This window comes from Phyllobates terribilis, unplaced genomic scaffold (genome assembly GCF_046119375.1).
Source record: "Phyllobates terribilis strain yellow unplaced genomic scaffold, ASM4611937v1 Scaffold_2__4_contigs__length_985480577, whole genome shotgun sequence".
NCBI classification, from domain to species: Eukaryota; Metazoa; Chordata; class Amphibia; order Anura; family Dendrobatidae; genus Phyllobates; species Phyllobates terribilis.
The window spans coordinates 478,428,523-478,454,652 of record NW_027362762.1 but is presented as its reverse complement, the minus strand read 5'-3'; the positions used below and the strand labels follow the sequence as shown (position 1 = coordinate 478,454,652).

Below are 26,130 nucleotides of genomic sequence, written 5' to 3'. Positions count from 1 at the left end.
TGAGATGATGCGATAGCTGGACAAAGGATGGATCAAGGTATTGGATCTTAAGGATTGATGCATTGGTTGTATATTTAAAAGAAAGGAAGATGCCAGTGCTTAGTTGAAGAGATGGGTCAAGGATGGGTTAAACACAGTTGTAAGTTTGGGGATGAGTTAAAGTGAAGTACACAAGTGGTATGGGGTTAATATGGATAGCAGGGTGGAAATCTTCTTATGGGGGTAGAGAGAGATGTGAGCAGTGTAGTAGAGGGGCTGTGCGGACTATGTTTTTGTCTGATGTCCCTCTTGTGTTTGAAATACTTTACATGGCAAAGTTCTACGCTGTGATGAGAGATGTGGTAGAAGGCACAGGGGGATGGAGAAAGAAGCGTTAAAAGTGTTAAAAATTATTCAGAGTTGTGAGACAGGGAAGATATGACTCTAGCAAAGTGGTCCTGTTAAGAGAATGGACTGTCATGGTCAGGACCCTCATATATTATACAAAGTATGGAGTAGCTCCACAGACTGTCTGTCACTCAGCGTATCATGCAATACACTTCCAACACAATGTTGTAATTCTTCATCTGCTCTGTGCTGGTGCTGCTGCAAATTAGACACTTTTTCAGAGTTCCTTAATAGATTACAACTTACACTTTTGCCCCGATTCATCAAAACCCGCGTTTTTTACCCTGGTCTTAATGATGGAGAGTGAGGTGCTTGATTCATTAAGAGGCGCATGCCTCTTAAAAGTCAGGGACTGGAGTAAGATACAGTATGTGGTGTAAAGTACACCTCCTGTCATGCCCCAGCTACGCCAGACGTTTGGTTTGGAACTGGCCTTACTCCTATGACAATTTAATATCTGAATGTTAGAATCTGGGGGATATGGAATCTGTAATCTGCCTGGCCATGGCCTATATTTCTTTATCTTGGTAATCTAAATCATAAAATGTAATTAGATTTGTCACTCTGTCTGTGGAGTTCTATCCAAGGACTATATGAACTTGATGGTCAATACACTTTCTCACCAATTAGAACAATTTTTTTTTAGGTTTCTTACCTTCATGAACTTGGTGTCGTATAAGAAATCCCATATCTGGACATCTTAATTCCTTGCTGCCAACTATCTAACTGTAACTTCCCATCACTCTAGATTAGGAGTACTGAAGAAGGATTGCTGGTGGTGAATGAGTTGGTCAAGCAATACATCTATGGCTGCTCCTGGTGGTTTAGTCTTTATTATCCCATCGTAAGGCTTTTCCATCCTAATTACATTAAGCCTGTGTTTCAGGTTCCAGGTAGTCTATCCGTTCTGACGTTACTGTTGTCAGCTTCAAAAATGTGCATGCTTTGCTTTCTACCTGCTAATAAAAAAGCAGTATTTCCACAATTAAAATGGGTAATGAAATACTATGTCACATGTGCTTTTTACCTGTGTCCGAAAGATGGGGTACATTCAAGAGATCTGTAGGTCAGTTAGCGCGCGATTTGTGCGGCCCCCGAAGGACGATATACAGTAAATATCCAAATGACCCAAGGCAGAAATAAGGTTCCCCACCCCTGGATTAGAGCTTTGTGAACTTTATAAAACCACAGGGCAATGAATCACGGCTACATTGACCCATGGCATCTATCTGAGGGTAGGTGGAGGTGCTTTGGCTATGTTCGTTTGCAATGCTGCTCTGTGATGTGGGAGAATAAACTGTCTGTGACATAAATGACCAGATCAGTTGTATTGTTTTATGGTGTCGTGTATTTTGTTATGCAGAATTGTATTTGTGTTTTTTGTTTTTGCTGCTGTGTGTCTATGACCGCCACCACATGTATAAAATATATTATATTAAAGAGTTTGCCCACTACTACAAAAACCTCTTCTCATGCCTCATGTTTGGTCCTGTTAACATAAAAACACCTATACTCCGCTCCTGTATCGGCATTGTTCCAGCGGTGTTGGCACTCATGTTCCTGGGGCTCACGCGAGGTTGTTAAGTCACCCAAGCCTTGCGCCTGATCAGCGCTGGTGTCACTGTCCCCACTTTCAGACATACTGAACATGAACAGGAAGTCAGGGACTTCTTCTTGATGTTCGATTTGGCTGAAGGCGGAGACAGTGACACCAGCGCTGATGGGACACAGGGCTGACATGGCATAACCTCACGCGAGTGCCGACACCCCTGGAACGACGCCAGCACAGGAAGGGAGTATAGGTGTTTTTATTTTAACTGGTGCAAACATGAGGAATGAGAAGGAGTTGTTCAAATAGTTGACAACCCCTTTAATTCCTATACTTTGTATTGCACTCTGTACACAATGAAATGCAAAATAACCAAGACTTCTTTACATTTTACACATCTCGACTGGTCTTTCCTATACAGAGCCATGAATTGGTCCTCATATAATGCTCTCTTATAATTGTATTGTTTGTTCTACACACACAAGAAGGCTATTCTTTTTGAGAATGCTAAATCTATAGTAGAGGTGCACAAACTGCGGCCCACAATGCCATTTTGTATGGCCCACAGCCATTTCTGATTTGTTTGGGGTTCAGTAATTCTCATAAACTAATGGGATAGCTATTTTCTGGAATAAAGAGGACCTCTATCTTCAACAATAGTGGAAGTTCTAGAAATGGAATTCCCCGCCCCAGTTCCTTATTAGATTATGGCATATGTGAAAAAGTGTTTGCCCCCTTCCTGATTTCTTATTTTTTTGCATGTTTGTCACACTTATATGTTTCAGATCACAAAACAAATTTAAATATTAGACAAATATAACACAAGTAAACACAAAATGCAGTTTTTAAATTAAGTTACTTATTTATTATTAAGGGAAAAAGAAATCCAAACCTACAGGGCCCTGTGTGAAAAAGTGATTGCCCCCTAAACCTAATAACTGGTTGGGCCACCCTTAGCAGCAACAACTGCAATCAAGCGTTTGCGATAACTGGCAATGAGTCTTTTACAATGCTCTGGGGAAATTTTGACCCACTCATCTTTGCAACATTGCTGTAATTCAGCCACATTGCAGGGTTTCCGAGCATGAACCGCCTTTTTAAGGTCATGCTACAGCATTTCAATTGGATTAAGGTCAGGACTTTGACTAGGCCACTCCAAAGTCTTAATTTTGTTTTTCTTAAGCCGTTCAGAGGTGGACTTGCTGGTGTGTTTTGGTTCTGCTACATAACCCAAGTGCACTTCAGCTTGAGGTCAAGAACTGATGGCTAGACATTCTCCTTCAGGATTTTTTTGTAGACAGCAGAATTCATGGTTCCATTTACCACAGCAAGTCTTCCAGGTCCTGAATTAGCAAAACAGCCCCAGACCATCACTCTACCACCACCATATTTTACTGTTGGTATGATGTTACTTTTCTGAAATGATGTGTTACTTTTACATAATGTAATATAATGGAACATACACCTTCCAAAAAGTTCAACTTTTGTCTCGTCAGTCCGCAGAGTATTCTCCCAAAAGCCTTGGTGAGCATAAAGATGTTTTCTGGCAAAACTAAGACGAGCCTTTATGTTCTTTTTGCTCAGCAGTGGTTTTCATCTTGGAACTCTGCCATGCTTGCCATTTTTGCCCAGTCTCTTTCTTATGGTGGAGTCATGAACACTGACCTTAAATGAGGCAAGTGAGGCCTGCAGTTCTTTGGATGTTGTGGGGTCTTTTGTGACTTCTTGGATGAGTAGTCGCTGCGCTCTTGGGGTAATTTTGGTCGGCCATCCACTTTTGGGAAAGTTCACCACTGTTCCATGTTTTCGCCATTTGTGGATAATGGTTCTTTCTGTGGTTCGCTGGAGTCCCAAAGCTTTGCAAATGGCTTTATAACCTTTTCCAGACTGATAGATCTCAGTTACTTTGTTTCTCATTTGTTCCTGAATTTCTTCAGCATGATGTCTAGATTTTGAGGATATTTTGGTCTACTTTAGGCAGGTCCTATTTTAAGTGATTTCTTGATTGAGAACAGGTGTGGAAGTAATCAAGCCTGTGTGTGGCTAGGGAAAGTGAACCACAGTTAATTTATGTTTTATGGGGGAAGCAATCACTTTTTCACACAGGACCCTGTAGGTTTGGATTTTTTTTCCCTTCATAATAAAGACCTTCATTTAAAAACTGCATTTTGTGTTTACTTGTGTTATCTTTGTCAAATATTTAAATTTGTTTTGTGATCTGACACATTTAATTGTGACAAACATGGAAAAGAATAAGAAATCAGGAAGGGGGCAAAAACTTTTTCTCTCCACTGTATAGTACTGTTGACATATACCTCGGATCAAAATACCCCTTCAAATTTTATACGGCATCGTACAATCACACAATTTGTCACTCGGACCCAAAAAGGTTGTGCATCTCTGATCTATAGGGAATCTGACATGTATTGCAGTCTACACACGTAAAAGAAGAAAAAAATGTACATTTATAGACCGTTACTGACCTAAATAAATGCATTACTTCTTCATAACACTTATTAATAGCTACTTCAAACATGATACTACACTAACTATTCACATTTCTTTACTTCGACATCCTTTACATAAACTGCAACATAAATTTCTCTATTATTTAAAGATCACCTTTTTTTTTTGTTCACAGCTGCCATTGCACCTAAAGATGAATTATTTTATGGCTTTCTAAAACCTTGGTTGGGTAAGTTATGTTTTGTTTTTCCATATGTACAGTATATAGTGTTTCCGGTGACGTTTTAGGATAGGATATCATTTGGGTGTACATGAGTAATATCACTATTTCTGGCTATTATGATTTGCATCTGGCATCTTTTAGTCGTTCGTTTTGTTTTCTTTGTTTTGTTTTTAAGCACAATATCTGATTATCAATTCTCCATGAGCTCAGCATCAGAGTGAATGGAGATTAACTCCTATGATGTCTGCACTGCACACATAGAAAAGATCAAGTTTGTCTATTTCTCTATAGAAGCATGAACATTATACAGCAATACTGAGCAGTGTAACTGTGATTCCAGCTCTGGGGTGAGATACAATACTCACGTCAAGCAGCAGCCATGTCTCTGTGCTTCCATCTCCAGGAGCATGTCCCTCCTTCATCTCCACTCTATAGACTTTCATAAGCTGCCGCATGTACCCCGATCTCTCTGTAAAGACTCTGTAGACATATTTTGCCCTGTAATTCAGAGTGCAATCAGTGCAGGCGTTATTGAGGGAAAATAAGTGGTTGAAAAGGGTACAAAAAGACATTTGTCTCTAATAGAATATATCACAAAGTTTCTTTTCATTGCTTGCAGTATTCAGGGCTGTGGAGTCGGTAAGCCAAACCTCCGACTACACAATTTCCATGACACCAACTCCGACTCCACGACTCCGACTCCCTCATACATTGCTCATGTTTAAGTGATAAATATACTGTAGCACAGATTCATCTCAGCTAAAAGTCTAGACCCTTAGATCAGGAATAGGACAGACATTTATAGGACATTTCATAACTTTCCCAAATTCTTATGAAAAAATATTCCCCACAAACTGCCTTGAACTACTATACCCAATTTATTTTATATTTTAGGATTCAGAGTTTGTCCATTTTATTCCGACTCCACCAAAATGGACACCGACTCCACGACTCCAAAGCCCTGGCAGTATTGATTCATTTTTTTTAAATAAAAATGCCTTTAACCCCTTAAGGACTATGGGTTTGTTTGTATGTTTGCATTTTCATTTTTTGCTCTCCTTCTTCCCAGAGCCATAACTTTTTTTTATTTTTCAGTCAATAAGGCCATGTGAGGGCTTGTTTTTTGAAGGGCGAGTTGTACTTTTGAACAACAGCATTCCAGTACTATATCATGTACTGGAAAACGGGAAAAAAAATCCAAGTGCGGTGAAATTGCAAGAAAAGTGCAAGTCCACAATTTTTTTTTTACCATGTTCACTAAATGCTAAAACTGACCTGCCATTATTATTCTCCAGGTCATTACGAGTATTCAGATACCAAACATGTATAGGTTCTTTTTTATTTAAGTGGTGAAAAAAAATCCAAAGTTTGTTAAAAAAAAAAAAATGGCGCCATTTTCCAAGACCCGTAGAGTCTCTATTTTTTGTAATCTGGGTGAGGGCTTATTTTTTGCGTGCCGGGCTGATGTATTTATTGATACCATTTTGGGAAAGATACAATTTTTTGATCGTCCATTATTGCATGTTATTGCAATGTTGCGGCGACCAAAAAAACGTAATTCTGGCGTTTTGATTTTTTTTTCTCGTTACGCCGTTTACTGATCAGATTAATTCTTTTTATACATTGATAGATCGGGCAATTCTGAATGCAGCGATACCAAATATTTGATTTTTTTTATTGTTTTATTTTGAATGGGGCGAAAGGGGGGTTATTTGAACTTTTATATTTTTTTAATTTTTTTGAATATTTCTAAAAACATTTTTTTTACTTTTCACTGGCTTCAATAGTCTCCATGGGAGACTAGAAGCTGCGATCATCCGATTGCTTGTGTTACACACATGGCTGGACTTCAGTCCTGCTATGTGTAACAAAAGTGCTCATCTGCTTTGAACGCCGACCACAGGGCGGCGCTCGCAGCAGTTCGGCAATGACAGCCAAAGGGGTCTCCTGCAGACCCCGGGTTGCCATGCCAACCCATCGGTGCCCCGCGATCATGTGACAGGTGCACCGAAGGGCGGAGCTAATGACGCTCATCCGATTTGCGCACGTTAAATGCCGCTGTCAGAGATTGACAGTGGCATTTAACTAGTTAACAGCTGCGGGTGGATCGCGATTCCACCCGCGGCTGTTAGGGTCACATGACAGCTGATCAGATCAGCTGTCATGCTGGAAAAGGTGCAGGTTCATTGCAGGAGGTAAATTTACACTCATTCATAAAATGTATGTGGTGTAGTCGTGTCTTGATTATAAATATAACTCAGTTATAACAAAGATCGAACAGTGTTGACTCTGCTATGTCACAAATTAATCACTTATAAACTTTTATTTTTCTGGGATTTTTAATATGGGTCCTTAATAGTGTTGAGCGAGTATGTTCTGTCCGAGTATGCTCGGGCCGAGCTCCGAGCTTTATTACATGTGAGGAATGTGTAAGAAATAGACATTCCTCACATGTAATAAAACTGTCAAACAGTTGCAAATCATGTACACGGGAGTGATTCAAACATATCACCGAGCAGCTGTAAATACTCGGAGCTCGGCCCGAGCATACTCGCCGGAAGGGTTAACAGAACATACTCGCTCAACACTAGTCCTTGACAGTATTCTCTGGAGAGAGAAAAGAATGGAAAAAAAATTATGTTGTTCTAAATAAATTCCTATATACGTTTCATTAGAAAATCACACTTGTTTTGTCGAGGGAGGTAGTCACTTTAGCACATTATTGGTCACCGTCTTGTTACACTAAGGGTAAGTTCACACGAGCAGATAAAAAATCGTCAGTTTTATCCAGAAGACTCGGACGACTTTTTTTCTCACTTGTCATCCATGTGTAGTCTTTATACTATCCGTTATTTTTAAAGCAGCAATTATTAATCATTTACAGTTTTCTATGTTAAATAATTGCAATGACCTCAGATTCGGCCAGTGAAAAACAAAATCTCTCCTCTGCACTGCCCTATGGAATAACATTGTTCCTAGTGCTGCCTGTGCGCAGTCTGTTTTGTTCCGGATAGCATTTGGACTGAAAATAGTCGTGCCTGTGAACATGCTCAGTACAGGTCTGTGTCAGTGTAGCAAGACGGCAGACGATTTAATGTACAAAATAAGTGATTTGCTAATTAAAGTTATTTAGGAATTTATTCCTAATGACACTTTATGTTTTTTTTTTTTAATTCCCTTTAAGTTCAGCAGGCTAAGCAGTGTCCACATGTAATAGAAAACCTGCAAGAGACATCGTCATGCTTGTGCTTGACTTTTTTTTTTTCTAGGAGCTTTATAGATACTTGGACACAAAAATATGACTGATTTGTCGAGACCACCTAATAAGAAAAAAAATAGACGATTCATATTAAAAATATAAAATCTTGTGGCACTCATCAGTAGTGTGCACTTTGTAGGCATGTATCTGTCATGGCATTGATGCATCTATCTTTAAAGGGAAACTGTCAGCAGAGACCCTGATTCCAGAGATGTATCACTTACAATGTTGGGTGCAGCAGTTCTGACACAGAGTTTTTAAATGTAGCAGAGCTCAGAAAGCTAACCCCAACTCACACCACAGCTTTCTATGTATATTGTATATTAACACTAAATTGCTAATCAGTGGTGGGGGTGGAGTCGGACCAGGATGCATGCAAGCTATAATCTGGGCAGTGATAACCTCCTGCTAATAAAACACTTATTATATTGAAATACCAGCACGCAGGCTAATAAGTGATACATTGCTGAAATCAGTGTCTCAGCCTCTACATCTTGTCCCTGTTTTCCCCTTGAAGAACAAGTATATTGTTGTAATGCGAACTGTCATGTATAATGTGAATTGTGACTTGTGTTAAAGGTGTTAGTGATATTGATAATGTGTGTGGTTTGACAGTAGGGATAGTGAGAGTTATTGGTTGGGACTAGCCCAGAGTGGTAGTGGATAAGGAAAATGACAATTTCATGGTTGAGCGGCAGATAGGGCCTGGAGTGCATCGAAAGAGGACCTAAGGTCCAACGTGAGCAGTGCCACATTCTGGGGTGTCCCTAAAGTGAGAGGAGACCAAAGAAAAGAGATAGCAAGATCCAGCGTGATCTACCGGAGACGATTCCTGGTAGAGGACGCCTAGCCGCAAGGCCCAGAGTTTACAACTCTTGGAGGTAACGTGCCTAGACCGCATTGAGTACGTGAGACGAATAAAACATCCCGGATGGGGAGTCCCAGAGCTTCAGCATTACAGGAGATAAGTACTGGCCATACTAGCCCCTAAAGGGGAAAGAAAACCGTGGATCGAGTAAATGACTCTTGCTAAACAGTACTGTAACATAGTAACATACATAGTTTTTAAGGTTGAAGGAAGATTAAGTCCATCTAGTTCAACCCATAGCCTAACATGTTGATCCAGTGGAAGGCAAAAAAAACCCATGTGGCAAACACTAAGCTCCACATTGGGGAAAAAAATTTCTTCCTGACTCCATATGACAGTCCGACTAGTTCCCTGGATCAACGCCCTATCAAGGAATCTAGTATATATAACCTGTAATATTATACTTTTCAAGAAAGGCATCCAGGCCCTTCTTAAATTTTAGCAGTGAATCACTCATTACAACATCATGCGGCAGAGAGTTCCATAGTCTCAGTACTCTTACAGTAAAGAATCCCCGTCTGTGATTATGATTAAACCTTCTTTCCTCCAGACGTAGAAGATGCCTCCTTGTCCCCGTCTCAGGCCTCAGAGTAAAAAGATCAGTAGAAAGGTCTTTGTACTGTCCCCTCATATACTTGTACATAGTAATAAGATCACCCCTAAGCCTTCGTTTTTCCAAAGTAAATAACCCCAAGTGTAATAACCTGTCTTGGTATTGGAGACCCCCCAGTCCTCTAATAACCTTGGTCGCTCTTCTCTGCACCCGCTGTAGTTCAGCTATGTCTTTCTTATACACCGGGACCAAAACTGTACACAGTATTCTAAGTGTGGTCGCACTAGTGACTTGTATAGAGGTAAAATGATATCCTCCTCATGAGCATCTATGCCTCTTTTAATGCATCCCATTATTTTATTTGCCTTTGCAGCAGCTGTCTGACACTGGCCACCAAACGTGAGCTTGTCGTCCACCAATACACCCAGATCTTTTTCAAGTTACAGTTTTACCCAGTGTTTTACAATTAAGCATATAATTATACATTTTATTTCCTCTGCCCAAGTGCATCACCTTACATTTAGCCTGATTAAAGCTCATTTGCCATTTATCAGCCCAAGCTTCTAGTTTACATAGATCCTCCTGTAATATAAAATTGTCCTCCTCTATATTGATTACCCTGCAGAGTTTAGTGTCATCTGCAAATATTGAAATACTACTCTGTATGCCCCCTACAAGTTCATTAATAAATATGTTAAAAAGAAGCGGGCCCAATGCTGACCCCTGTGGTACCCCACTGTTAACTGAGATCCAAGTCTGAGTGTGTTCCATTAATAACCACCCTTTGTTTCCTATCCTGAGCCAGTTCTTAACCCACATAAATATATTTTCCCCTATCCCCATTGTTCTCATTTTATGTATGAAACAAATAGACGAAGTAGCAAAAAATAACGAGGTGATTATTATGGGGGACTTCAACTACCCCCATATAGACTGGGAAACCGAAAGTTGTAGATCTCAGAAAGGAAACAGGTTTCTGTCAATTATCAAAGACAATTATTTGTCACAACTTGTGCAGGAACCAACTAGAGGGATGGCCCTTTTAGACTTAATATTAACTAACAGGCCAGACAGAATAACTGAGGTGCAGGTCGGGGGCCACCTGGGAAATAGTGACCACAACATTATACAATTCCACATGTGCTTCAGTAGGGTGCCCAGCAAGGGAGTCACAAAAACACTGAACTTCAGGAGGGCAAAGTTTGATCAGCTAAGAGATGCCCTTCACCTTATAGACTGGGATAGTATCTTCAGTAATAGGAGCACGGATAGAAAATGGGAAATTTTCAAAACAGTCCTACATAGTCACTGTAGAAGGTACATACCTTATGGGAATAAAAGGGCTAGGAATAGGAGGAAGCCAATGTGGCTAAATAAGGAAGTCAAGAGGGCAATGAAAAACAAAAAAAGGGTTTTCGGTAAACTTAAACAAGAAGGCAGCGAGGAAGCGCTAATATCTTATAGGGAAAAAAACAAAATCTGTACGAAACAAATAAGAATAGCAAAAGAGGAGACAGAGAGATTAATTGCCAAGGAAAGTAAAACGAATCCCAAACTGTTCTTTAACTATATAAACAGTAAAAGGATTAAAACTGATGGAGTTGGCCCATTGAAAAATAACCTGGGTAAAATCATAGAGGGCGATGAGGGTAAAGCAAACCTACTCAATAGCTTCTTCTCCACTGTTTTCACAAAAGAAAACAATTTATCAGAGGAAATGCAGAGTGATAAAGTAAACCCTCCGCTAAATATCACCCACCTAACCCAGGAGGAAGTTCAGAAACGCCTAAATAATATCAAAATAGACAAGTCACCAGGCCCAGATGGCATACATCCCCGGGTACTAAAAGAATTAAGTAATGTGATAGACAGACCGCTGTATCTTATATTCAAGCACTCTTTATGGACGGGGACTGTCCCACTAGACTGGCGCCAAGCAAAAGTGGTATCAATATTCAAAAAGGGGTTTAAAAGTGACCCTGGGAACTATAGACCAGTCAGCTTAACGTCTGTTGTGGGTAAATTGTTTGAAGGATTTCTTAGAGATGCTATTGTAGAATATTTTAATGATAATAACTGTCTAACTCCATATCAACATGGATTCATGAGGGATCGCTCCTGCCAAACAAACCTGATCGCCTTCTACGAGGAGGTGAGCTCACAGCTGGACCGGGGAGAGTCAGTGGATGTTGTATACCTTGACTTCTCCAAAGCGTTTGATACCGTGCCACACAAAAGGTTGGTATATAAGATGAGAATGCTTGGTCTGGGGGATAATGTGTGCAAGTGGGTAAATAGCTGGCTGAGTGATAGAAAGCAGAGGGTGGTTATCAATGGAGTAAGCTCAGGGTGTGTCAGGGTTACTAGCGGGGTGCCTCAAGGGTCTGTCTTGGGCCCTATATTATTTAATATATTTATTAATGATCTAGTGGAAGGGTTGCATAGTAAAATAGCAATATTTGCTGATGATACTAAACTTTGTAAAGTAGTTAATACAGATGAGGATAGGGCACAGCTACAGGAGGATTTAGATAAATTGGGGAGTTGGGCCAAAAAATGGCAAATGGGGTTCAATGCCGATAAATGTAAGGTCATGCACATGGAAAGAAAAACAGCAGTCACCCATACATATTAAATGGGAAACCGTTGGGGAAATCTGACATGGAGAAGGACCTGGGCGTCTTGGTTAATAGCAAATTAAATTGGAGTGCCCAGTGTCAGGCAGCAGCTGCGAAGGCAAATAGAGTCATGGCATGCATCAGAAGAGGAATAGGGGCATATGATGAGAACATTGTTCTTCCTCTGTATAAAGCGCTCGTAAGGCCGCACTTAGAATATTGTGCACAGTTCTGGGCTCCGGTGCTCAGGAAAGACATATTGGAGCTAGAGAGGGTACAAAGGAGGGCGACTAAGGTAATAAAGGGAATGGAGGGACTAGAATACCCAGAGAGGTTGTCAAAATTAGGCCTATTTACGTTGGAAAAGAGAAGGCTTAGGGGAGACCTCATAAACATGTATAAATACATCAGTGGGCAGTACAGAGATCTCTCCCATGACCTGTTTATACCAAGGATGGTGACAAAGACGAGGGGGCACACTATGCGTCTGGAGGAAAGGAGGTTCCTGCACCAGCATAGAAGGGGATTCTTTACGGTCAGAGCCGTGAGACTCTGGAACTCTCTGGGAGAGGAAGTGGTGATGTCCAACTCACTTAAAGAGTTCAAGAGAGGCCTGGACGCCTTTCTTGAGAACAATAAAATTACATCTTATGCTTAGTTAATTAATCCAGGGATTTAATCTGACTGCCAGATTGGTGTCGGGAAGTGAATTTTTCCTCAATGATGTAAATTGGCCTATACCGCATGGTTTTTTTTTTGCCTTCCCCTGGATCAACACTGCGGAATAGCTGCAGTGCACAAGAAATAGGCTGAACTGGATGGACGCTTGTCTTTTTTCGGCCTTATAAACTATGTAACTATGTATCAACCTTTTGTGTGGACCCGTATCAAAAGCTTTTGAAAATTCCATATATACAACATCCACTGCATTTCCTTGGTCCAGTCCCGAACTTGCCTCCTCATAAAAACTAATCAGTTTAGTCTGACAGGAACGGTCCCTCGTAAACCCATGTTGATATTGGGTCATGAGGTTATTCTTCTTCAGATACTCTATTATAGCATCTCTTAGGAAACCCTCAAGGATTTTACCCACAGTAGAGGTTAAGCATACTGGCCTATAATTTTCAAGTTCGGTTTTTGTCCCCTTTTTGGCACCAATATTGGCACCACATTTGCTATACGCCAGTCCTGTAGTGTCGAGCTGGGTTGTGGTGAAGAAGTGAGAAATAGTGGAAACAGAGGATAAGTAGAAAGAGTAAACTTAACTTAGAAGAATGATATGTATCCATTGTGCTAGAAAAGATGGCGAAATTCCAAGTGTAAACAGTCCATAAGGTTTTAATGGAGCTGAAACTTTTAGTGAACCTGAAATGCAATGTGTCAGATGGCTGACATAGTTACAGAGAAGTGACTGCGGTTGATGATTTTTCTTATAGCAGAATTTCTAGTTATACTTCCCCAATCTAATCAGGTAGTTCGTGTGAACTATTCACCAAGCAGAGGCTTTAACCGCGTTTCTGACGTGTGCTGTACATGTACTCCAGGTACGGATGTAAAGGCCCGAAAGCTGCTATCTTGGTATCCCTGCCGAGCCCAGCCACAGGTTGGGCTTCATAGGAGACTATCATTTTCCCTATGTACGGCATATATATTCTGCATTATATATAGAACAAGCAATCACAATTGCAGTTCTAAATCCCATAAGGTGACTAATAATTAAAGTGAAAAATTATAACCCCCTTTTTCCAGTTTAAAAATAAATAATTAAAAAAATGGTATTGCCACATCCGTTAGCCCCTTAAGGGCCAAGCCACTTTGTACATTATCCCCTTAAGGATGGAGCCAACTATGTACTTAAAGGGGTTTTCCCATGAACAAAAATTCATTATAATCTATAGGTCTTGGAATGATAATAACTTCCACAATTGGATGTGTTTAAATAAAATGTTCCTGTGCTGAGATAATCTTATAAATGTGCCTCTGCTGTGTACTGTGTAATGGCTGTGTTTGACAGTGTACGGAACATGGTCTGATCATACCATAGCTCCTGGGCAGGGGGGGAAGCAAAAGAGTATACAGACATTACAGCAGGGAATCAAAGTTGATTCTTCTTGTGAGGTAAAACATTTCTCTGCCTGTTTTTAAACAATGTTTTACTTCAAAGAAAGAATCATTTGCGATCCCCTGCTGTAATGTCTATATACTCCCCTCCTGCCCAGGAGCTGTGGTATGATCAGACCATGTTCCTGTACGGTCAGATATTACACAGTACATAGCACGGGCACATTTATAAGATTATCTCAGCACAGGAACATTTTATTTAAACATAATAAATTATGGAACTTATTATCATTCCAAAATCTACGGATTAAAATGAACTTTTGTCTGTGGGAAAACCCCTTTAATGACCACGACAAATTTAAAAATTCTGACCAGTGTCACTTTATGAGGTAATTATTCTGGAACGCTTCAACGGATCCCCCTGATTCTGAGATTATTTTTTCGTGACATATTGTAGTTCATGATAGTGGTAAAGTTTCCTCGATTTGACTTGCGTTTATTTCTGAAAAAAAAAAGAAATTTGCCAAATTTTGAAAATTTAGCAATTTTCAAGTTTGAATTTTTATGCCCTTAAATCAGAGAGATAAGTCACACAAAATAGTTAATAAATAACATTTCCCACATGTCTACTTTACATCAAGAAAGGAAGTTATAAGGGTGAAAAGTTAACCAGCGATTTCTCATATTTCCAACAAAATTTATAAAACCATTTTTTTAGGGACCACATCATATTTGAAGTGACTTTGAGGGAATGAAAAAAATGAAAATTTTACTTTTTACCACCAAAATATTGATATTTCAAGTGCTTCACAGAATTTTATAACATTGAGTCTTCAAAGTAAAAAATCATATTATTCCCATGTTGCTTTAGCCCCAAATTATTCATTTTCACAAGGGTAACAGGAAAAAATGGACCATGCAATTTGTTGTGCAATTTCTCCTGAGTACACAGGTACCCCATATGTGGTGGAAAACTACTGTTTGGGTGCACAGCAGGGCTTAGAAGGGAATTAGTGCCATTTGACTTTTGGAGTGCAAAATTGTCTGGAATCGTTAGCGGATGCTATGTCACGTTTGCAGAGTTCCTGAGTGGCCTAAACCGTGGAAACCCCCCATAATGGACCCCATTTTGGAAACTACACTCCTCATGGAATTTATCCGGAGGTGTGGTGAGCATCTTGAACCCACACATGCTTCACGGAATTTTAAAACATTGGACCGTGAAAATTAAAAATTACGTGTTTTATCCCAAAAATGTTGTTTTAGCCGCAAATGTTTCATTTTCACAAGGGTAACAGGAGAAAGTGGACCACATAATTTGTTGTGTAATTTCTCCTGAGTACAGGGATACCCCATATATGATTAGACACTCTTGCTTGGGCACACGGCAGGGCTTTTAAGGGAAGGAGCGCTATTTGATTTTTGGAGTGCAAAATTGTATGGAATAGATTGCGGACACCATGTCGCATTTGGAGAGCCGCCAAGGTTCCAAAACAGCAGAAGCCCCCACAAGTGACCCCATTTTGGAAACTATACCTCTCGAGGGGTATAGTGAGCAATTGAAACCCACAGGTATTCCAAAGAATTGTATAACAATGGGCTGTGAAATTGAAATGTTAAATTGTTTCCACTAAAATGTTTTAGCCTCCAGTTTTTAATTTTCAATGGGGCTAATAGGAGAAAATGGACCACAAAGTTTGTTATGCAATTTCTCCTGCATACAGCAATACCCCATATGTGGTCAAAACCTACTTTTGAGGCACAGTGCAAAGATCAGAAGGGAAGGACCGCCATATCTGAGTGCAGATTTGCCTGGAATGGTTTGCGGGTGCCATGTCACATTGGCAGAGCCTCTGAGGTATCAGGACAGAAGAACCCCCCCATAAGTGACCCCATTTTACAAACTCTACCCCTTAATGAAATCATGTAGGGATGCAGTAAGCTTATTGACACGTGTTTCTCTAAATTTTATACCATTGAGCAGTGATGAGAATAAATTACATTTTTACCACTATAATGTTGTTTTAGCCCCAGATTTTACATTTTCACAAGTGGAAATAGGTAAAAATGACCACATAATTTGTTACACAATTTCTTGTAAACGTGGCAATATGTGGCTGAAGAGTACTGTTTGGCCACATGGTGAGACTCGGGAGGGAAGGAGCGCTATTTGACTTTTGGAGAACAAATTTTCGTACAATAGTTTGCGGACTCCATACAGAGCCCCTAAGTGCCAGAAGAGAAGAAACCTCTCTCAATTGACCTCAATTTGGAAATTACACCCCTCTGGGAATTCATCTACAAGTGTAGTAATGATTTTGACTCCATGAGTGTTTTCCAGAAATAAGCAGTAGTGGATGTTACAGAGTGAAAATGCAAATTTTACAAACTGAACATGAGGCTCTTAGTTTACCATTCTGATCAGACTATATGAAGTCCACTACCACGTCACAGTGAACTTCTTAGTGGTTCCCTAGTCTGAAATGTGCGGCGCCATGCGCAAACCACCATAACAGCGGCAATGCACCTTCAGGGCGGGCAGCCCGGTGCCTCACAGCACCCATGCTGCAAGACTAAGTTTCCATAACTACAGGCTGCACCGCCCTACCGACACAACACTGCAGCAACAATGACCGCCACACAGCACCAAACACCAGCTGAATAGATGTAAAAAACTCACCTTCCACAATCTCTTTGGGCTCTTTCACACGTCAGTAATTTTTGGATAATTAATTTGCATTTAATTGCATGAAATAATGATTTGATGCAATAGAAAAACAGAACTTAATATATGGTACAGAAACCTTTGTTTGCAAATACGTCAGACGTTTCCTGTAGTTCTTGATCAAGTTTGCACACACTGCAGCAGGGATTTTGACCCACTCCTCCATACAAATCTTTTCCAGATCTTTCAGGTTTTGAGGCTGTTTGTCACAGGTGTATCACGTTTGACAGTCGTTCTGGATCCGTCTGTAGAAGGTCTCTTCAATTGGCTTTGCAGACACCTTCTTGATCCTTTCATCTCTGGAGTGTAGTGGTATCCTTCTTTCGCTAGGACCCAGCAGTGATCTCCACCTTCTGCTGCTAATTAACACACCCTTGCTTGATATATAAAAACTGTGTCTCCAAAGAGTCACCGGTGATAGAACTATTTTCCCCTGCTTAGGCCTGCAGTGCTAGCAGTCAGCTTGTTTCTTATTGGAGTTTCTTGGTGGATTATTGTCGTCTTCTCTCTGGTGTCTTCTCAAGCTAAGTGTATCCTCTTCTCTGTTTTCCTTGTTTGTCTTTAGTTGCAGTGGGGGCTGAGTAGTTCTCACCCCTTCCCCTCCCTACCTAGGGCCTAACTCTAGGGACAGTTAGGGATTAGGTATCCTATTTAGGGACAGTAGGAGAGTCAGGGTGTTGTAAAATCTGCCTAGGGGTCTCCACTCTCCCTTTCCCTAGTTGTTGGGCTTCCTCCCTTTTCCCATCGTTGTACACTTGGTCCTCCCCTCACCTAGCGTGACATTATCATCGGCCGTATATAAAAAAAAAAATTTAAAAACTGACACGTGTTTTTTTTTTTTTAATGTGAGTGTTTGTTTTTTTTGTTTTTGTCCCGGGTTCATGGATACCATTTCTGTGCTGGCAGAGCTGCTTCGTAGGTTGTAACTGGAGGTCATTGACCTTCGATCTGAGGTTCAGCAGCAGTGGCTGCAGACTCCTAATGTTGGGGACTCTGTGGTTAGGCCGGTCCAGCTTAAACCCAAAATTGCCCTCTTGGACAGATTTTCAGGAGGTAGAGACAAGTTTTTTGTATTTAAAGAAGCTTGTAAGTTGTATTTTAAACTTCGGCCTTACCCCTCTGGAGATTAGGAGCAGCGAGTGGGGATTGTGATCTCACTGTTGCAAGGAGCTCCTCAGTCCTGGGCTCTCTTTTTGCCACAGAGTTCTGTTTGTCTCCAGTCAGTAGAAGGGTTTTTCGGGGCTCTGTCCCTCATCTATGATGATACTGACCGAGTCTCAGGGTCCGTCCCCTGGTAAATGGCGTATCCCCTGCTAAATGGCGCCCATGCGCTTTCTTTTCCAAAATATTATCTTCAGCTGAGAGAAATTATGACGTGGGTAATAGGGAGCCTTTGACGATTAAATTGGCATTCGAAGAATGGTGACATTGGGTAGAGGGGGCAGTCCATTCTATTACTGTTACCACAGACCATAAAAACCTGTCATTTCTTCAGTCTGCTAAGCTTCTCAACCCTAGGCTGGCTAGATGGTCCCTGTTTTTTTTACTAGGTTCAAGTTTGTTGTCACTTTCGGTACAGGGGTTAAAAACATCAAGCCTGATACTTTACCCTGGAGCTTCCCTGGTGGTGGTGACCTTGAGAACCCTGCCCAAATTTGGCAGAAGGGAGTAGTCACTTCAGCATTGTACCCTGACCTGGAGGGAGAGGTGTTGGAGACTCAGGAGGACGCCCCTGCCTCCTGCCCTTCAGGGAGGTTATTTGTACCATCTAATATGTGCCGTAAAGTAATTAGGGAACATCACAACTCTGTGATTGTTCGTCATCCAGGTGGTAAGGCAACTGCGGACCTCCTTTCTCGTCGTTTTTGATGGCTGGGGTTGCATCAGGATGTGGTTGAACATGTGTCTGCTTGTAGTATTTGCGCTCGTTCTAAAGTATCACATACACGTCAGTCTGGTCCTCTACTGCCACTGTCTATTCCTAGCAGGCCATGGACACACTTGTCCATGGATTTTATTACTGACCTACCGGTATCTGCAGGCAAGACTGTGGTCCTGGTGGTTGTAGATAGGTTCAGTAAGATGGTTCATTTTATCGCATTACCGGCACTTCCGAATGCCAAAACTCTTGCTCAGGTATTCATTAATGAGATCGTGTGAACCTTCACGGGGTCCCTTCCGATGTGGTGTCAGATCGGGGAACCCAATTTGTTTCTAAATTCTGGAAAGCTTTCTGCACTCGACTGGGGGTGCAACTGTATTTTTCTTCTGCCTTCCATCCTCAGTCGAATGATCAGACCGAGCGCATTAATCAGAATTTGGAGACTTACCTCAGGTGTTTTGTCTTCAAAAACCAGGAGGATTGGGAATCTTACTTACCTTTGGCTGAGTTTGCTATTAATAACCATCGTCAAGAGTCTACTGGCAGGTGACCTTTCTTTGGTGCATATGGTTTTCATCCACAATTTGGTACCTTTAGTGGGGGAGGGGCTTCGGGAGTTCCTGAGGAGGAACTTTTTGCTTCGTCGCTCTCTTCTGTGTAGTGGGGGGTTCAGAGTAATTTGAAGATCATGGGAGACAGATACAAACGCATCGCTAATAGGAAACGCTCACCAGGTCCGGGCCTAAGTGTGAATGACTTTATGTGGTTGTCTACCAGGAATATCAAGTTGAAGGTTTCTTCCTGGAAGTTGGGACCTAGATTTATTGGTCCCTATTATAAAATAGCCGCCGTCATTAACCCATCAGCGTTTCATCTTGAGTTACCTCAGGCTCTTAAGATCCACAATGTGTTTCACAGGTCTCTGCTCAAGAAATATGTAGTACCTCTTGAGTCCTTCCCCCTGCCGCCGCCCCCAATCATGGTTGATGGCAATTTGGAGTTCCAAATTTTGAGAATTGTGGATTCTCTTCTTCAGCATCGTTCCCTACAGTACTTGGTGTACTGGAGGTGTTATGGTCCAGAGGAAAGGATGTTGGTTTCAGCATGGGAGGTGAATGCCCCTAGACTGGTTCATTCTTTCCATGCTTCTCATCCAGAGAAACCTGGTCCTGAGTGTCCCGAGGACACTCATAGAAGGGAGGGTACTGTCACAGGTGTATCAGGTTTGACAGACAGTCGTTCTGGATACGGCTGTAGAAGGTCTTTGCGCTTGGCTTTGCAGACACTTTCTTGATCCTTTCATCTCTGGAGTGTAGTGGTATCCTTCTTTCGCTAGGACCCAGCAGTGATCTCCACCTTCTGTTGCTAATTGACACACCCTTGCTTGATATCTAAAAACTCTGTGTCTCCAGAGAGACGCCGGTGATAAAACTATTTTCCCCTGCTCAGGCCTGGAGTACTAGCAGTTGGCTAGTTTCTTCTTGGAGTTTCTTGGTGGATTACTGTCGTCTTTTCTCTCTGGTGTCTTCTCAAGCTAAGTGTATCCCCTTGTCTGGTTTTCCTTGTTTGTCTTTAGTTGCAGTTTGGGCTGACTAGTGCTCACCCCTTCCCCTCCCTACCTAGGGCCTAGCTCTAGGGACAGTTAGGGATTAGGTGCACATAACACATCTGCATCTCTGGCTGCTGTGGGCATAAAAGGGGACAAACTTATGGTGTGGCCCCCATGCTCCCCTGACCTCAACCCCATTAAGAACCTCTGGAGCATCATCAAAAGGAGTGTCTATGATGGCGGGAGGCAGTTCACATCTAAGCAACAGCTCTGGGAGGGTATTCTGTCCTCATGCAAAACAATTGAAGCAGAAACCATCCAAAACCTGACAAATTCAATGAATGAGAGAGTTCAGAAGCTCCTTTCGAACAAGGGGTCCTATGTGCAAATGTAACATCACCTAGAATAAAGTTTTGAGTTGAAAACTGTTTGATTTCAGTTTGTAATAACCTGCTAATGCTTATAATTTCAAAAATGACCATTTTTTTGTTCTTTATTAAAATGAAAAGGTTGAAAACTCTGCTGTGCATAATAATTTGGAACATGCATTTTGAGTGCAGTTTGAGTGTTTTATTTTTTTAAAAATATACTGTTATCATAGGCAGTTTGTATAAAAACCTTTCAATTGTACTCTAATAGTTATTTGACTGGAAAATTACAATGACTGCAATTCATATAGGTAATTTGGGAAAATCTGAGAAAATATTATTTGCATAATAATTTGGAACTGTCGTCACTGAATTTTGGGTCTTCTATCCTTTGGATTACGAGCTCGGAGAGAATGAAGACACAGGACAGGATGTTTGTGTCTAAACATACTCTAAAAAACTTTATTACAAAACACAGGGCTAATATACACCCTAAAGGCAGGAAACGGATTTGCCATATATGGTTCGATTATACAGTTTAGCTGAACAAGCGAAAAAAGCTAGTTTCTGTATGCTTTAAAATATTTAATTAGACTTATCTAGTTAGCAAGGTCATTTCATCTTTCTGCAAGAACACATTATTGCTACAAGAAGAAACATCTGGCCAGGGAGAATCACGTTATCTTTTTAGCAAGGACACGCTATTGATACAAGAAGGAACATTCATAGCTGTTGTTTTCACCTAAAATAACTGTCAGACTTATATAGCATAGATGGGGCCTTTAAACTTGAGGGACTCCATCTTCTGCTATAACAGGAACACAGTGTAAAGAGTAAAGGAAATTGTTCAGTTCATTTTCGTGTAGTATACTATTAGTGTCCTGAAATATGGCTTTGGCAGCCCTTTTAATATACATAACTTTTATTTCTGTATGCGGCCCCATTGTGTTGCTGTAAGCACCTGAAAATTCATTGTCTCACACCAACAAGTCAAGCATATGTAAAAGGAAAATGAATATTCGCCACTTCCGCCACCCACAATCCTGCCCTCCCAACTGCATTGGTGTCACTGATTCAGTCAGACTGCCGTATGCCCGAGGATCACATCACAATCCTCGGACTGGTCGTCTGCTCTCCTGACCTGAGCGTGATAGCTGCATAGAAATACATGCTGTCACGCTCAGGTCAGGAGAGCCACCGGCCAGTCTGAGGATTGTGATGTGATCCAGTGAAGGGCTTTTCTGGGTTCCCAACTCTGTATTCCTGCAATTGATCATGTGCCTTGGTTGCTGATAACATTACCTGTTTAAGCAGCATTTTTTTCTTGGACGTGTACACAGCACTTGTCTTTGTGGTGTCATAAATATCTTCCCTGTATAGTAAATGCTGATTCATTGTGTTTAAAAGGTATGGCTTTCCATGCTGATTCATTGTGTTTAAAAGGTATGGCTTTCCATTCCTTTACTCCTTTTCTGGACTTTGCTGTTAGGGTCAGAGTATGTGATATGTTTGCCTATGTTATCCATCTAGGGTTTAGAAATAAAATTGCTTAAAAAAAAAAACAGTACATGGTATGCAGTTGTCATACAAAATGTGATGTGAACATGATAAATTGATATATAGTCCTAAAAAAGTTAAAGAAGGACTCCCATCAAAGTTTGTACCCTCTTCATATATTGCTGTCATCATATTATACAGCACTGTCTACTTACAATTGCTTATTTTGTCTTTCTATCCAGCTAATTCTTCTGTTTTCTATTAGGTCTATGACATCACATGATTGAAAACTGATTAACTGAATCCTTCTAAGCTCTTTGTAGAAATTGGATGCCTATTTTCCCTGCATGCTTCACGAGTCATAACTACAAAAGTTCCATGCAGGCGGAGGAGGGAGCAACTGGGTCAGGAGTTAGAGGGGGGCATAATTTATGCAGGGAAAAAGTTTTCTGTTTCTACATAGAGAAGACAAAAGAGAAGAATTAGCTGGGTAGAAAGGCAAAATGAGCAATTGTAAGCACACAGTGCTATATAATATGATGGTTGCAGTATGTTTGTTATGAACTTAACATTCACACACTCACTGGTAACGGAAAAGGGGAAGACCTACTACAGGGAGACTCAGCACCCACACCCAAGTGGTCCCTTTACAGACTAGAAAGACCCTAGCCACACAATTCAAAAACACCGCCTTTGACCTGGCTCCCTAAAAGGCCATTGAGGGGCTTCTCGTATATCCTGAGGAACCAAAGGGAAGACCGCCACACACTGCCAACAAGAGGAGAAGAAAAAGTGCAGGACAATTCAAAAAGGTAGAGAGGGAAAGCTAAGGGGAGTCAAAAGTAAATGGGACAAATATAACATCAAATAAACCTAAAGAAGTGAAAGGAAGAAGTACTGGGAAGAAAAATAGACTCACAGCAGAAATTCAAATGGTGTTTACCATGCAAGGTAAGCCCCTTAGCTGAAGGGCTGGAACTCCTAAACCCAAGTCCACCTAGAGGTATAGCCAGCAAGAAAGAGCAGTGAAGGGTGAACATATAAAACCCAACCCAGAATGTGATAGAGCAGACCAAAATGGGAAAATTGGAAACACCTGGAGAGAAGCAAACCAAGAAGGGGAAACATACAATTGGAACCATCAGCATTTGGACAGGGAAGATAAGGCAATAGCTCAGGAGACTAGAACCGATCATGGCTCAACAGGTCAGCTGATTGAATCCCCAAACCAAGCCATAACAATATTAAGAGGATAAAAACTTTGATGGGAGTGCTTCTTTAAGTAGAACATTTCTCAGTTCTATAATTGCACATTGACAGATTGCTGCTCTTGAGCCTCCAGGATAAAGAACATGAAAGGTAGGCATTTTATGTGAGATTCATCTGTGTGACCGAATCGTCCCACAGCTACCTTTGACAATAGAGACTATGGTTATCGAAATCCAAAGCAAGTATTGAAGTAAAAAAGCAATATTATATACAATACAGTTGTAGAGACATTTTAATAGCTTTATTATTAGCACAAATAAGGATATGAAATTACTGTAGGTCTGGCATGAAAGGGGTCATCCAAAAAGAGGAGTCAAGTGACAAAATGTTCCTTGGACCCAAAAGTGAAATTCAGGATTAGTTCTACACCATCATTTAATCAATTAAAAGTCAAGGCTATGCCCACATGATGCGTTTTTGCAGTGCCAGTGTTTTTTTTACTGTGTTTTTATGTAGATTAAAAGCTGCTTTTTACAGTACCAGTAAAAACTGTGAGATTTCAAAAATGTCATGCACACTTAGTTTTTTTTTACTAACTGAATTGTAAAACTGCTTCCCTTTTTTAAAATCTGCATTATGTCAATTCTTTCAGCGTTTTTGCAGGATTTTTTACCCATAGAAATCAATGAGTAAATGCAAAAAGCGCAGCAAAAAAAAGTTTTTGCAGTGTTTTTTTTTAATAAATGCAGGTACAGGAGAACGTGAAATCTTGGCAGGGAGATTTTCTGTGTGTGCTGAGGTCAATTGTCACTTATTTTTGCAATTTTCCCAAGTATATACCATAATGACTTGGTATCTTCGCATGAGCATCAATGTTCCACTTTGAAGTATTTTTCAATTGTAATGTAATTTTCAATTAATATTTTTTTAAAGTAATCCTTTTGTTTCTCCCCACTCCAAGCATTGTATAATTAAATTAGTGATATGTTTTAAAGTGGTTGTCCACTACTTGGACAACCCCTTCTTGATCTTAATGTTTGACCCGATAAAATAAAAAAAGCTTATACTCTCCTCTCGTGCCAGCACCGTTCCAGCGGGGTCAGCACTCACGGTCCCGGTGCTCTCGTGTAGTTGTTGTGACACATGACCCCGGTGCCCAATCAGCGTTGGCATTACTGTCCCCACCATTGGACAAATCAAACATGAAGAGGAAGTTCGGACTGCAGCTGATCTTGGACTTCCTCTTCATGCTCAATTTCACAGGAGGCGGGGCCAGTGATGCCAGTGCTTATTGGGCGCCAGCGTCACGTGTCACAACAACAGCATGAGAGCCCCGTAGAGAGTGAGTGGCGACACTGTGGGAACGACAACAGCACGGGAGGAGAGTATAGGCTTTTTTTGTTTTATCAGGGCCAAGCGTGGGGTATGAGAAGGAGTTGTCCAAATAAAGGGCAATTTCTTTATTAAAGTAAACAATGCCCAACCAGTTCAACTCACCCTTGCTGTTTTTATGTTTGCAATTGTGTAGTTTTTTATGCACTCGTATAATGTTAGTTCATGGCTGCACTTCATACATTAATCCAGCTTTTATGTTCAGAATAAACATTATTTTTTCAAGTAAAGGGAAAAAATATTTTTAAGCAATTAATTTTTCTATTTTTGAATTAATGATAATTAGATTAATGATATGTGTTAAAAGTAAACAATGCCCTACCTAATAAACATAAAAAAACCTTTTTCCTCTAAATTATTTGATCAAATTGCCCTTTTTTCAAAAATGTTTTATGGTTTCACATACACCTTGAATTGTTAATGCTTGCAAAGTGGAAGCAAAGACCAAACATTGGGATCCTAAAAAATGCAGCAAAAAAGCGGCAAAAACTGCATTTTGGCCACAGCTTTTTTGCTGACAAGAGATCAGTTTTAGCTACAGAAAAAAAAGACGCAACATGTGCATATAGCATAAGGAGCCCATTCATCAAAGTGTTTATGCCAGTTTTCTGGCATAAAACACTTTGAAAAGTCACATATTTTTTGTGCAATGCAAACATGTTCAGCAATTTTGCAACTTGTGGCGTCTTCACTCCAGTCCTAGCCAACTCCAGTTCAATGGGGAGTGGCAATCCCTGCCAAATTCATCAAAAATTACACCACTTTAGAGTAGAATTTCTCGTCAGGCACATGGAGATGCACGACAGTGAGAAGATGCGCTGTATTTATTAAGTCGCGTGCCCCTCTTAATGAATTTGTTGTATCTTACCCAACCATGGCCCTTCATGAAGACTGGCATGTATAGTCTAAGTGTTTTTGTTTTCATGCAGCACCACTAGAGAGAACATGAGACTTTATTGAAATGATTGACATCCCATCTATAGTAAGTGACCACTACAGCCAATAACTGGCCTCAGTCTTATCATGTGTCTACCATGGCATCACCTCTGAGACCAGTGATTGGCTGCAGCGGTCAAAATCATCGTTTTAGCTCTGTAAACAAAGCCCGTCAGGGAGCAGTGACACTGGAGCAGCAATGGCATCAACAGGAATGTAATGACTATTTTATTTTATTATATTACTTGTCTTTGCCACAATTAGGCCCGATCCTGAACAACACTTTTTTTATTTGTTGAATAAAAGTATAAAGGAATTGATTTGCATCTTCACTTATGAAATAATTAATCAATATATGTCTTGATGTGTTAACTTAACTCTTTATTTAAATAATCTTTATCTTTTAGGAGATGGTCTTTTACTCAGTCGTGGAGAGAAATGGGCCCGCCACCGACGTCTACTGACACCTGCATTTCACTTTGATATTTTAAAGCATTATGTGAAGATCTTTAACGAGAGCACAGATATCATGCATGTGAGTTTAAATAGTAGAAGTCAATTATTTCTACATGTTACATGGTGATAGTA

The 26,130-nt window shown here is 40.6% G+C and overlaps 1 protein-coding gene across 2 annotated transcripts in view; it reads left to right on the top strand.

The window, feature by feature from the left end:
* Positions 1-26,130, top strand: part of LOC141217402 (ultra-long-chain fatty acid omega-hydroxylase-like) — a 66,083-nt gene that overhangs the window by 22,385 nt on the left and 17,568 nt on the right. Inside the window, exons 3-5 of one of the 2 annotated variants that reach the window (XM_073665804.1) lie at positions 1,136-1,280; positions 4,578-4,631; positions 25,950-26,077. In XM_073665804.1, the coding sequence (XP_073521905.1) occupies positions 1,136-1,280; positions 4,578-4,631; positions 25,950-26,077 (327 nt within the window). The remainder of the gene's footprint in view (positions 1-1,135; positions 1,281-4,577; positions 4,632-25,949; positions 26,078-26,130) is intronic. The other variant, XM_073665802.1, reaches the window with a different exon arrangement.